This window comes from Strix uralensis, chromosome 21 (assembly GCF_047716275.1).
Source record: "Strix uralensis isolate ZFMK-TIS-50842 chromosome 21, bStrUra1, whole genome shotgun sequence".
Taxonomy (NCBI): Eukaryota; Metazoa; Chordata; class Aves; order Strigiformes; family Strigidae; genus Strix; species Strix uralensis.
In genome coordinates, this window is record NC_133992.1 from 12,486,238 (window position 1) to 12,499,020 (window position 12,783).

Genomic DNA, 12,783 nt, shown 5'->3' on the forward strand with positions numbered 1-12,783 from the left:
TAACTAATGTAGATAAAAAACTTCTTGAGCCATAAGGAAACAAGGTAGGGATTACCCTTGTGCTGTCTTGTATAAGAAACTAAATTTATAGACCATGTATAGCTAGATATCAGAGTTTAATAAAGCTTCTCAGCAGACACACAGACAATTAACATTCAAACACGCACCGGGGTCTTTGTTAGAGGTACCGTCTAACAGACCAGTCCTCACTGCTGGTAAGGGGAGAGCTGCCAGCAAAGAGCAAGCTGCCTGCCAGGCCCGTCTCACACGTCAGGTGGTGGCACAGCCACGGGCCACCACGCTGCCAACGGCACAAGCAGCCTGCAGCGCCGGTGCCCCTGCAGCAGTGCGCTGGGCACTACCAGGGCCAGCACTGCTGCGGTCCTGCTTCCACAGCCCTTCCAGCAGCTAAAAGAGAAGAACTGGGGAGAGCCTGAGCACTCCCTCTGCCTTCCTCACCGAGTGCCACTCATCCATCTCCGAAGCAAAGCGTCAAACAGCGGTGCCACAGGGGCGATCTGCTGGTCCTACACAGGGCTGCACGACTCGCACCCCGTTTGTCTGCTGCCCCACTTCTCAGTACAACTGACCTTTCCACACAGGGGTCTATTCCTCATGCTCACAACTTTGGAAGGTGGGGAGGATTCGTGCTACAGAACGCATCACACACAGATTGTTCCGCCAAGTTGCTTCACCTGCCCAGGCCTTTGCTGATCAAAAGGAAAACGTCTGTAAGAGCTCAGCTGTTGGTCACCGTTGTTATTTGTTGCAGATGGGTGAAACAGTTAAATCAATAAACAGATGATGAAAGGGTGTAATAAGATCTGAAACGTGAAAGAAATGTACTAAAGTGGTACTAATTCAACCCTTCAGTTATTTCTGTACAAGTCTATATGTAGACGGTGATCTCAATTTTTTTTTAATCTAACCCAAAAAAGTGTCCGTGAACAGGTTTGCTCTGAATTTGAAAGAATAACTGAGAGAGTTTAATTCCCAACCTTGCATCTACCTGATAATCCCCTGAAACATAAACTCGTGTAAGAACACGCTCAGAAAATCCAAGTTTGGCTCTAGCCTCTCTCGTTCAGACAATCACTAACCCCCCACTAACGCTGACATCAATTTGCTGTCGTATCTCCTAGAAACCACCTCCCGCTGCCTCCCCAACGTTCCTGCAACGCAATGCTAGTTCTGATCACCCCTCGCCACGCACGTGAAAAACAGAACACAACCCAGCAACGCCTTCGAGGGTGATCACGCTAAAAGCGCTCGTCTCGCAAACCCCCAAGCAGTCACAGCAGCGGCCTGCGGGCTGCAGAAGCGGCCAGGACACAAAGTTCTGAAGTGTGCCAGCAGTAATTTGGGTGACGTGACAGCACGAGGCCAGAAGAGACCCCAGGGCACGCTGCGGGCCTCCAGCCTCCCTCGGAGTGGAGCGTTTCCAGGGCTGCCCCTGGAACTCCCTCGCTGCCCGCCTGCTTTGCCACACGCCCAACTGTCCGATTTTAGCCACGCATTCCACTTACCTATTTTTCCCTCCCAACTGTCCTGTCAGACGCTCATTTGACCGGTTCTGTTTACCCCAACCGCAGCTCGCCGGGTGCAGCGCAGAGACCGTGACGCGCTCCGCAGCGGGTCGTGCTCCTGCCCCGCTCCTGAGGGGAGGCCGAGGCCCGGAACTCCCCCGGCACCGGGCAGACCGGGCTGCAGACGCCCGGGGAAGCCTCGGCCCCTTCTATTCTCCGGGACGCCCCTCCAACACTAGAAAGACTCACGCATCCCTATGACAGGTTACTTCACCCCCCACATTTACCGCAGACTTTAATCAGAAGAAATAAAGGAGCGGTCACCGCACGGCGCGTCGCGGCCTCGGTCAACCAACAGGACGCCCCGGGAGAGCCGCCGGCCGCGCCGCCAGCCGGTCCCGGGCAGACACCCCGCCGCCGAGCCCCGGGCCGCCCCTCTGCGACGCCCACCGAAGCGCTGGGGCAAGGACCCCGCACCCCTCCGCACTTACGGGCTTCGCCGCTGCTCCGCTCCGCGGGGCCGGGCCGGGCGCCGCCTCCTCCCCCGCCGGCTGGGCCGGGGCAGCCGCTTCCGGGGCCGGAGGACGCGGCGGAGCGGGGAGCGCTGGGCCGCGCCGTGACCCGGAAGTGCCGCCCCCGGAAGTGACGCAGCGGCGCGGCCGGCGCATGCGCGGGACGGGGGCGCGGGGGGTTGCTCGGCGCCTCAGGAGCGGCCTATGCCGGGGAGTCGCGTCGTGCTCGGTCCGGCGGCGGGTCCGGAGCGAGCGGGCGGGGCCGGGGTGCGTGTGGCCGTGCGGGGGGTGGCCGCGGCACGGACGGAAGGGTCGCCGCGGGGAGTGGGGCCCGCCGTTTGCTGGGTGCCGAGCTTCTGCGGCGGCGCCTTCCGAAATGTCACAGTTCAACACGTACAGTGAGTCACAACCTCGGGCAGAAACAGGCATCAACCCTCTCGAAACAGCCGAGGTTTTAATGAAGGAAGCCGGTAGTTAACAGCTTTCAGCTGTGCTGCTGATTGCAAATAACTAGGGTGCTTTTCTGGTGGAGATCAGGCCAGTTTTATTCCCAAATTCACTAGGTTTTTATTCTTTAAAACACCGTGCGATTTGTATTTCTGCTGTGCTTTTAAACCAAACTTTCCCCACAGCACATAACACAAACAGGACGCATTTAAACAAGGGTAACTATTGCAAAAGGAAAAATAACCATTTAATAAAGTTCACCATTCTGGCCGTGCATAACCCCAGGACAGACGTGCCCCGTCCCCTCGTCCCCAGCGCGGAGGCCTGCCCGTGCTGCGGGGCGCGAGCAGCCCGGCCCAGCCGCCTCACACCTCCACCCCAACCGGAGGTGGGACCAGCTGCTTCCAGGACTCGTTGTCCTCTCGGCGTTTGCTCGTGGCCCACTGACCGTGTGTGTGTGCCATCCCTTTCCAGACTGGCTGATGCAGTCCGCCTCCATGACCTCCTGTGGAAATAATGAGACAATATTGGTGAATTCCTCAGCAAACCGCGACCTCGCAGTCTCTAAACAGCTGCACGTGTCAACAAAAAGCAACCTTTAGAAAGGAGGGTCCGGGAGGGCGGTGGGAGCGTGGCAGAGTGCCCCGCGGCGCCTGAGCGGAGATGTGTGCTCAATGCCATTGATGATGTCGGCCGGCGGCAGCAGCGGCGCGAGGGCAAGGGGCTGGGACTGCGCTGGCAGATGGCGGGTCACGCGTACGGCCGTGCCCAGGAGACACAGCAGGGCACGGACAGCCACTCAGCAGTCATACTGCAGTTAACTTGGCTCAGCCTGGTAAACCAGTAGAAAAAGTAACCCAGGAGAGCAGCTCTCTGCTGACTCGGTGAGGTGAACCGGATCACCGTGGGGCGAGGGGAGGACGGAGCCAGCCCAGGGGAGCGCTGCCCGGTTTGTTTTTGTGCCAGGCAGCTGCTAGAACTGCTCATCTCTTGTGTGAAGCTTTGCCCTCTGTGGACAAATGCAGACTGATCTGAGAAATACTCAAAATAATACTAATAAAAAAGATCTTTGGAGTAGCATTCTTAATAAAGCTGGATGGCACTAAGAACACATTTGCTCAGACCAGGAAATGGTACAGTAATCAAGATGGAAGATAATTAGGATTTGAATGAAGATGCTGATTGCTTGGAGGGACAGTAAAGCATAGTTATGTTAACCAGAATTAATCCACTACAGTAACTCACAGTTAAAGGCTGCAAATCAAACCGGTGACATCCAAGTTATGGTCCGGAGTGAAGGAACGATGATGATGATGTCAACTGTGATTGAGAGAAGAGGCAAGTGGAAGCCGAGGAGGAAGATTAAGAGCTCTGTTCTAGCTGTGCTGAGTCGGAGGTGTCAGCCACGCATCCGCGAGATGTCAGAGAGGATGTTTTATTTGGACACGACTTCATTCAACTGAAACTGTCCATCACAGAGAAAGTACATACAATGAAGTAAGTATCATTTTAATTGCTACTGTGGCTCTTTATTGCCGTGCTACAGGTGGTTTTCCCTTCCTTGAAAGGTATAGTCCTGTTACACACTCAAAATGTGAAGAAAATTGATCAGAATTAAATGTACTATGTATTTGCATGGGGCTGGTGTTCTGCATAAAAAAAATTTGCAGGGGTGGCAGCGATCTAAAGATAACCCCTTTACAGAAGGAAGTCTTAGTTATTCTTATAGCTGTATTTTTTTTCTCTTCACATTTTTGGCAGTCTATGCAAAAAGCTGGATTTGAACTGAGAAGCTGGCTCTGGAAGCAGCACCCTTTAAAGCACGGCTTGCTGCGGCAAAAACCCTCTCTGAAGGCTCTTGCCTCATGACAGGGCCCGTCCGGAGGAACGTGCTCAGGGCCCGGCCACACAACGACCACGAACAGACCGGCTGGGGCCGGGCCCGCGGCCTCTCCTGGACGAAGCTCCCGGCCCCGGGGCAAGGCAGGGCCGCGCAGGGCCAGCCTCCCACCGGCTCCCGGGCTCGCAGGCGCGGCGGGCCGGGCCCGGGGTCCGCTCCCAGGCCGAGTGGGACCGGACCGACCCAGCGCGGCAGCGGCGCTGAGGGGGAACGCGAGGCCTCGGCCCCGGCGTTACCATAGCAACGCGAGGGGCGGGGCCGGAGCGGCGCTCGCCCCGGCCACGTGACCGTTCGAACAGCCCAATCAGAAGTTTCTCAGCCGCGGGGCGGGGCCTACGCGGGGGCAGGAGGGCGCGGCCCCGCCCCGCGCGGGCTGAGTGGCCAGCGCCGCCGCCGGCGCCCGCCCCCGCGCGCCGCCATTGGCCGCCGCGCCCGCCGCTCCCAGCCGAGGCCGCCGCCCACGCCGCCCCCCCCCCCCCCCGCCCCGCGCTCCGGCAGCGCCGCCGCCGCCGCTCGGCCGGGCGGGAGGGGCGGCCCCCGCGGAGCCGGGACCCGGGAGGCGGGCGGCCCCGGGCGGGGCGAGGCGGCGGCGGCGGCGGCCCCGCCCGGCGGGGAGGTGCGGGGCGGGGCGCGGGGCGGGGCGGCGCGGCGTCCCGCGGGAGGGGCGGGGCGGGGCGGCGGGGCGGGGCGCGGCGGGCTCCGCGTCCCTCTCGCGCGCGGCCGCTCTCCTCCTTCACAGGGTGACACGTCCGCGGTGAGTGAGTGGCGTTGGCAGGCTGTCAATCCCTCACCGGAGCGGCCATCAAACAACATAAAACACACACAGGCACCGGGCGGCGGGGCTCATAAATTCCAGCGGGCCGATATTTTTGCACATTGCTTTGCAGAGAGTGTGTAATTAATTTTTTTACAGTTCTCTCCCCGTTATTTCCGCTCTTTTCTTTGCACAAGTTCAAACTTTTGATTGCTGCTGTTTTACCCCCGTTGCACAGACTTGGGATCGTTTGTTATTTTTGGGGGGGAGGGCGATTAATTTTTTTTTTCCCCTCTGTGATTGTGTTTTCTTGGCTTTTTTTTTATGTTGCAATTTGGGGGTGGGGGTGTTCGCCTGGTTTGTTGTGGTTTTTGCTGTTTGCCACCCTCCTAACTTCTTAAGGATTTGAAAGCGAGTTTTTTTTTTTTTATTTTCTATTTTTTTTTTTTTTAATTTTGCCTTTTTGCAAAGAAGATTTTTGGACAAGTGGGGAAAGACATAAAAAGCAACAATAAAAATAAAAAAGGAAAAAAAAAATCCAAACAAACCAAAAAAAACGCGCTTTGGAGGAAGATTGTACCAGGAAAAGAAAACTGCAAAGAAACCTTATCAACTCATTTATCCAAGCCACAAATATGATGATGATGAAAGAAGATTGTAACTAAAGACGAGAGTGATTTACTGCACTGGGAAGGAGAAGAGAGTGGAATAAACAGCTGAGATCCGGTCAAAACACAAATACTGATTTTTTTTTTTTGTTGTTATTTTGTTTGGCTTTTTTTTTTTTTCCTCTTTCTCTCTTTTTTTTTTTTGGTGTGTGTGTGCAAGAGCGGAGCGAGGAGCCGGGCGCTGGGACTGCCTGGGGGAGCCCGGGGCTGACGGCGCTGCTCTGCCCCCGACGCCCGCGCTCCTCCCGCCGGCGGCGCGGCCCGGGCCGCGGCAGAGCCATGGACGATCAGTCCAGGATGCTGCAGACTCTGGCCGGCGTGAACCTGGCCGGGCACTCGGTGCAGGGGGGCATGGCCCTGCCTCCTCCCCACGGACACGAAGGGGCAGACGGCGACGGCAGGAAGCAGGACATCGGCGACATCCTCCATCAGATCATGACCATCACTGACCAAAGCCTGGATGAGGCACAAGCAAAGTTGGTTTCGTCTAATTAAACCTTTTTTTTTTTTTCTTTTTTTTTTTTTGTGTGTGTGTGTGGTTTTTTTTGTTTCTCTCCTTCCTGCTCCTCTGCGGAGACCCGGAGTCTCACAATTAGAGCAACTTCTTGGTGCCGTAGGAGAAATTGCAAGCAGCCAAGGCAGAGCCAAAGTTGCTATTTAATGATTATTTTTTTTAAATAGATAGCTCTATAAAATATAGAAGTCCGCGATGCTCATGCCGTCGCTCCGGTGCGCGGGAGGCTGTGGCTGATCCCTGCCCGCTCCCGTTGGACACTGTCCGGCGGACACCGGCCTCCGCCGCCGTCTGTCCGTCCGTCCGTCCGTCCGTCCGTCGGGCCGCCCGCGCTCTCCCCACGAGTGCAACTTTTTCCCCCCTTTCTTTCTTTTCTTGCCTCCCTGCCCCCGAAGCGGCGGCTGATGAATTACAAACCTGACAAGATATTGCTGCGAGGGGCGGGGGGGGACACCCAAACCCCAAAACCCCAACCCTGGCTGTTTTAAATCACAGTAAATACAAAAACAAAGAATGTTAACTCTGCAAGTTCCCCCCCCGTCCCACCCCCCCCTTCCAATCTCCTTAATAAATCAGTTATAATATCGCAGGACGGATCGTACCGGGGACAAGGGGGGTTGATTTATACCCCTCGGTCGGGCGGCATTTGCACAAAGATAATTCGGTATAAAAGTCAGCGGGACGAGGGCAACGAGAGACCCGGTAGCCGCGGCTGGGCGAGGGACCCCCGGCCCCGCCAGCCCCCCCACCCCCCACCCCCCCCCCTCGCCGCCTCCCCCGCCAGCCCCGCGGCCCGGCCATGGGAAGCACCGGGCCGGTGTCTGCCGTCGCCGGGCCGCGGGGCTGGCGGGCAGGGAAGGAGGAGACGGACGACGACACCGGGGGGGATCCTTCTCGGGGAAGGCGCCATGTTGCTAAAACGCGTGGCTAACCGCTTGTCCTCTGCTCTCTTTCAGGAAACACGCACTGAACTGCCACAGGATGAAGCCCGCCTTGTTCAGTGTCCTCTGCGAGATCAAGGAGAAAACAGGTAAGGGCCGCCCGCGCCGCCGCCGCCGCAGCCATCTTGATCCCTCCTTCCTTCCTCCCGCCGCTTCCCGCCGGCGGGGACGGTGCCGGCGCTGGGCCGCCCCTCACGCCGCCGGCCCGCGGTGGCCGCTGGGCTCCCGGCCCGGCCCGCCGGGCCGAGGGAGCCGCCGGGCGGAGGGAGCCGCCGGGCGGAGGGACCCGCCGGCCCGGCCCGGTGGGGCTGGCGGGCTGCGAAATGGCGCGGTGGAGGATCCCCTCACAGCTCCGGGGGTGCCCCTGTAGCGCCCGCGCTGCCTTTTTTACCGCCAGGACACTTGGCAAAATACTTGTCAGATCTGTGTTACCTCACATCTTTTTTTTTTTTTTTTTTTTTTTGTGCCTTCCTCGGGATGCGTAACACGCAGCGGGGACCATAAACTTTCCGAGGGGGTGTGCGCTGCCCAGGTTTGGGGAGAGCAAAGCTGAACCCCCGCAGCAGACGGGGGAAGGCGATTTCCAGAGAGACCCTGAGGAATGCAAGTGATGGATGCTCTGACCCCAGGGCTGTGTAGAGTGCGGCGAAGCTTGAGGTGCTCTTGGGCGATGACGTTTTAAATGCCAGAAAATTTTCATCGCAAAAGTACAAAAAATATTTTTTTTCTATGTTAATGCGGCACTAACAAACTCTGCGGGTTTTTTAGAGGCATTTTAGGGGATTTTTTTTTTTGCAATTTTTTCACATCACTGAATTTACAGAGATTTATTCTTTTTTTAAAGAAGAAAATTTTCAAAGTACTCTGTATTATGAGAATAAGAACATTTAGTATGATCTGGCTTTAAAAACAAATACATGCGTTGGCTGGCTTTTTAGCTGTATTTGATATTCAGTCACATTCCCCTTAATTGCACACTGAAAAAATAAAGACTAGATGAAAACAAGAAACGTGAAATCATTGCAAATCTCAGCTGCGAAGCCTAAAAGTGCACGGTTCTCAGTAAATTATGGTGCTTTATGTCCACGGGTTTCTTTGCTACCGGGGATCCACTTCAGTTTCTGCTGACAGCTAAGCACTAGGGTATTGACTGTGTTGTGAATATTAAGATTGATTCCGCTTTATATTGCATTATATTACCCGGGATAAGGGGAATGATCCCCCTTCTGCCCTCCCTCCCCACCTACCTACGTTCTGCCTCGATCAGCTCGTAACCCCTTTCCGTCCTTCTTTGGCTTGTGTTTGTTTTCTGCCTTTCCCTAAACTTTCTGCCTGTCCTGCTCCGGAGCCAGCCAAGCAACCTGCCCTCGATGTTCGGACATTTTGCAGCAGGCAGATTTCAATTAAGGAGGCAGGCGTAGGTCCTGCGATCACTTTATTTGCAGAGGGCTTAGCCTCACTGTTTTGAAAGGAAAGTGTAGTCAACCACATGTCAGAGGTGAGCTGCGAAGAAAAACCCAAGTCCTTTCAGCAGCGGGGATTACTGGCAGAGGGTGTTTGGTGAGGCCACCGCCGTCTCGGAGGCGAGAGGGAACCTGACAAGAGACTTTGTGGTCTGAAACGTTTCGGGGTGTTTCAGTGATAACTTGTAAGTTGGGATCCTGCCTTTGTGCTGCAAGTAGTCGAGCCAAGTTTGCAAGTTATCTCTTTTGTGAAATCACTGAGAACCAACAAAGAGTGAAGGCGTCCGCCTGCCCAAAGGCAGGATCCTGCCAGCCCCGGCAGCACAGGAGGGACAGGATTAATGCACCGGGTGATTGATGGAGATGAATCCACACCCCCACCAAAAACTGTTCCCGGAGGGGGACCTTCACTCAGGGTCTCCCAGTTGAGATGAAATGTCTGTGTAGGCTTTAGCTAGCGTGTTAAAGCAAAGAAAACGTGAAAATCTAGCTTATTTTCTGTAAGCTGTTTTCGGAGGAAACGGCTCAAACAATTCTGAACTGGAAGGGTGAACGGTCTGAGATGCAGTTAGAGCAGAGGTCTGTCCCCCGCCCCCCAGGACTCGGCATTGTCTTGTGGTCTGAGTACTTAAATCCGCCTGCAACTGGGTCATGCGCCGGTATTTAATTCTTTTTGATCAGAACCAAAGTTTACCTCGGTGTTGGCGGTGGGAACTGCCGTGATGGCTTTATCGCTACCTTCTTCTGTGAGAAGGACGAGAGGTGAGGAGGGAGACTGTAGCCTATACATAAAGTGTAATCGCAGTCATGTCTGTTCTGAAATAAGTAATGCAATATTTAAGTCATTTTTATATTGAATTATGTATTTTTTTATATTTAGTAGCTTTCAGTACAGTCAGCGAGGACTTTTTGAGACTGGTCGTGAGAGAACACGTAGAGGAATCCTCAGTTTAGGTAGAGCAACTCTATCACTTTCCCTCAAGGGTTAATGAATGCATCACATTTTTAAAAGCCTCTCTCTGTCTTGCTTAGGGTTAGGAGCTGAAGATTTTTTTTTTTTTCCTGTGAGGTATTTACCATGTACAAAGCAAATTACCGAGCTTACTGAATTTAGCCTGACATTTCTTTTTTAACATTTTAACATTTTAAAAAGTGCTGCATAATACATTTAAGAGCTTTACAGATACTAATAGATATGTGCATTCTTAGAGGCAACCACAAGGTAGCATGGTTTTCATAAAGAAACTGCCACTTACTTCTTTAATTAGTTCAAAGAAAAATGATGCCCGAAGTTCTACCGAAGCCCCTCCAATAAAATATGAAGCTAAGCAAGTGAGAGCCTGTCGACTCTATTTTGCTGCGTTCTGCCCGTTCTCTGAGGTGTCGCGTGGAAGTGTGAAAGTTGCATTCTTCGTGCGCGCTCACATCTGTTGCATACCTGTGTAACGGTCTGGCTCCGTACGCGCCTACCAGGAGGAATCAAAACCTGATGTGCGCCTTTGGTTTGGGTTTTTTTTTTAATAGCTCTTTTTTTACTGACTAAAAATCCTTCAGATTTGTAATTTGATTAAGCCTCCATTCGGACGTTGCTATACCTGAGGTACTGGTTATTCTCATGGAGATAGAAATGAAAATATATTAATTCTTACAGTCTTAAAATGGTTAGGGAATTGCAATTATTTCCCAGTGGAATGACATATTATTAGGTCCTGGGTTGTGTTGATAGATGATTTGGTTTTTTGTCTTTAAAAATCATTTGTATAGCTAGGAACACACGTTTACAGAAATGCCTGAACGCATGTGTGTATACGTGTACACGTATACATTTATTTATTTATTTCTCTAAGGCCAACAGAAACAATGATAGCTGCCAACCAAACCCTAATTTACTGTCACCACAAACCCTAAATAGCATTCATTTACTAGTAAAGCCTAATGGCATACATGATGGTTTGCCAGATTTGTGGCCTTTGTGAGGCTTATAAGCAGGACTGACTTGGGAAGATCATAAAACTTAATGAACTTCTCGACTGCAGGAGGTGTCCGCAGGGGAAGAGAAAGGCCTGCTTGGCTGGTTGGGCTGGTTGAACTATTTTTTATGTCTAAACAGAAAGGAGGAAAATGTTCATTAAGAACGTTCTCTCCTTGTGCAGAATTTTGTTTTAAAGAATGGAGAAAAAAAAAAGGATACGAACCCCAGACAAATAGTGACGTTAACAACGGGGTTAATTTCTTGCTGTTCCCCATGTAAGCTAAAACCTTTATTTCTATTGCTACAACTGTAAATAGCTATAGGATGCCATTCCGATGATTAAAGGGCTGTATCATGCCCTTACTTGCTGCAAAGCTCCTTATTGATGAAAATGGCCCAACTCTTTTAGGAACGCCCCTTGTCAATATGCTGCAAAATCTGTGAACCGCCTGTTAGGTAACCCGCCGGAGAAGGACTCGCTTTTTGCCTTGTCTGCTGGCAGAATTTGAAAATGTTAACCCCTTTCTTCTCTGTGCTTATTTAAAAATTGGATCACAGGACTCTTCCCTTGCATGACACAAATTTCAACTTTTCAGTGTTTGTAAACTGTCCTTTAGTGCCAACAACTTGCAATAATATATAATCATACGCAATCCTGTCTGAGCATTAAAGGATTCAAGTGGAACAATGAAATGGCAGATAGCATACATATATATGTGTGTGTATGTGTGTACCTACGTATGGTAGCTATTTTCTAAATATCAGCTGTGATGTTATTGTTATTCAGTTCAGCTATTTAAATTATTTATGTGCAGTCCTGGTGTTTTTGTCAAGCTGCTAAATACATATTTTTGATTTACCCTGACTACATGAGGAAGTAAGCATTGTGTATTTATGTGTGTACATCTTTTCTTCAGTTTAAGTTGTTTAGCTTTTGTTTCCTTTCTCATGCTTCAGTATCCAGGATTTTTCACTGAACCATTGGTTGTACTTTTGAATGGTGGGGTTCTTTTAATTGCCAGCAAATGTATTACAGATGATGACGTGCAGTAGAACGCTAGGTCATTTACACTGTCCTTATGGCAATGACATTGCTTTTCTTCATAAATGTCCTACTAGGAAAAAATAAATTGAATAAAGTATCTTGATTGTCATTTGGTCATCTGTTTCAAACACATTCATTATCAAAATTCTATTTCTTTGGTGGATTTCTAACCGGGTGCGTCTCTGGCTAAGAAAACAGGCGGCTTTGGTGATTGTTTTCATTAGAGAAATTCATGATAGTTTATCTTACAGAACCTGTACCTACCCCATACCTTTAGACCTTACCATTGTTAGTGCTCCTTGCTATATGTAAATAACAATCTTCACGTTGATTACCAGGATCAGGGTTTCCAGATCTATTTTTTTTTTTTTTTTTACCCACTAGAGGATAAATTTGGACCTACTTGTCAATACTAATTTAACTAGGAGCAGGGATTTATTTTATTTTATAGCTATTTTTCACATCCTTCATTTTATTTTTGAATTTGACACATTTGCTTGCTTATCTGAAAATACTAAATTATGTGAGTTACTGTGTGGTGTATTTTAGGATGCTTGCTGTAAGTTAAGGAATTTTTGCATTCAGAGATAAATTATTATAATAGCATGTAGTGAATGCAAAAGAGTCCCTTTTTTTTTTTTTTTCCCCAGGATTTAACACATTTATCAAGCTCTATTCCTACAGCTTTCAATGAAAAAGTTGTATGATATGGATATTATGCTGTCTTTTTTCAATTTAAATACTGATTTGTGTGAAACATTAATATAATGATATTTGCAGTCTACCGCAGACAAGTATAAGCAGAATTAGACATACTAAATTGTTACAAATGTAACGCAATACTTAAATACATATGAAGGCTATATTAATAATTATATAGTAGAGTGCGAGAGAGTCCGGTTTGTATCTGTCCTCAATTTTTAGACTGTTTTTCAATTCCTTGCACATCGTGCATATGATGGTTCGATGAATATTTTTATGAATAGCAGGAATGAATACTGAATCTGTGTAACAGCGAGTCCAAATCAGCGGAGCCGCGAG

The 12,783-nt window shown here is 50.8% G+C and overlaps 2 protein-coding genes across 8 annotated transcripts in view; one reads left to right on the top strand and one right to left on the bottom strand.

Annotated features, from left to right (window-relative positions):
- The window catches only part of MAPKAP1 (MAPK associated protein 1), a 106,475-nt gene extending 104,342 nt beyond the window's left edge, over positions 1 to 2,133 (bottom strand). For 2 of the 3 annotated variants that reach the window (XM_074890920.1, XM_074890918.1), the window contains exon 1: positions 2,018 to 2,133. The gene's annotated coding sequence lies outside the window, so the exon portion shown is untranslated. Of the gene's footprint in view, positions 1 to 1,526; positions 1,934 to 2,017 lie in introns of those variants that run through there. The other variant, XM_074890919.1, reaches the window with a different exon arrangement.
- Positions 2,134 to 3,857: 1,724 nt separating this feature from the next.
- PBX3 (PBX homeobox 3) overlaps positions 3,858 to 12,783 on the top strand; it is a 114,106-nt gene continuing 105,180 nt past the window's right edge. For 2 of the 5 annotated variants that reach the window (XM_074890934.1, XM_074890938.1), the window contains exons 1-2: positions 5,146 to 6,283; positions 7,278 to 7,351. In XM_074890934.1, coding sequence (XP_074747035.1) covers positions 6,087 to 6,283; positions 7,278 to 7,351 — 271 coding nt within the window. In that variant the 5' untranslated portion in view covers positions 5,146 to 6,086. The other 3 variants (XM_074890935.1, XM_074890936.1, XM_074890937.1) reach the window with 3 other exon arrangements.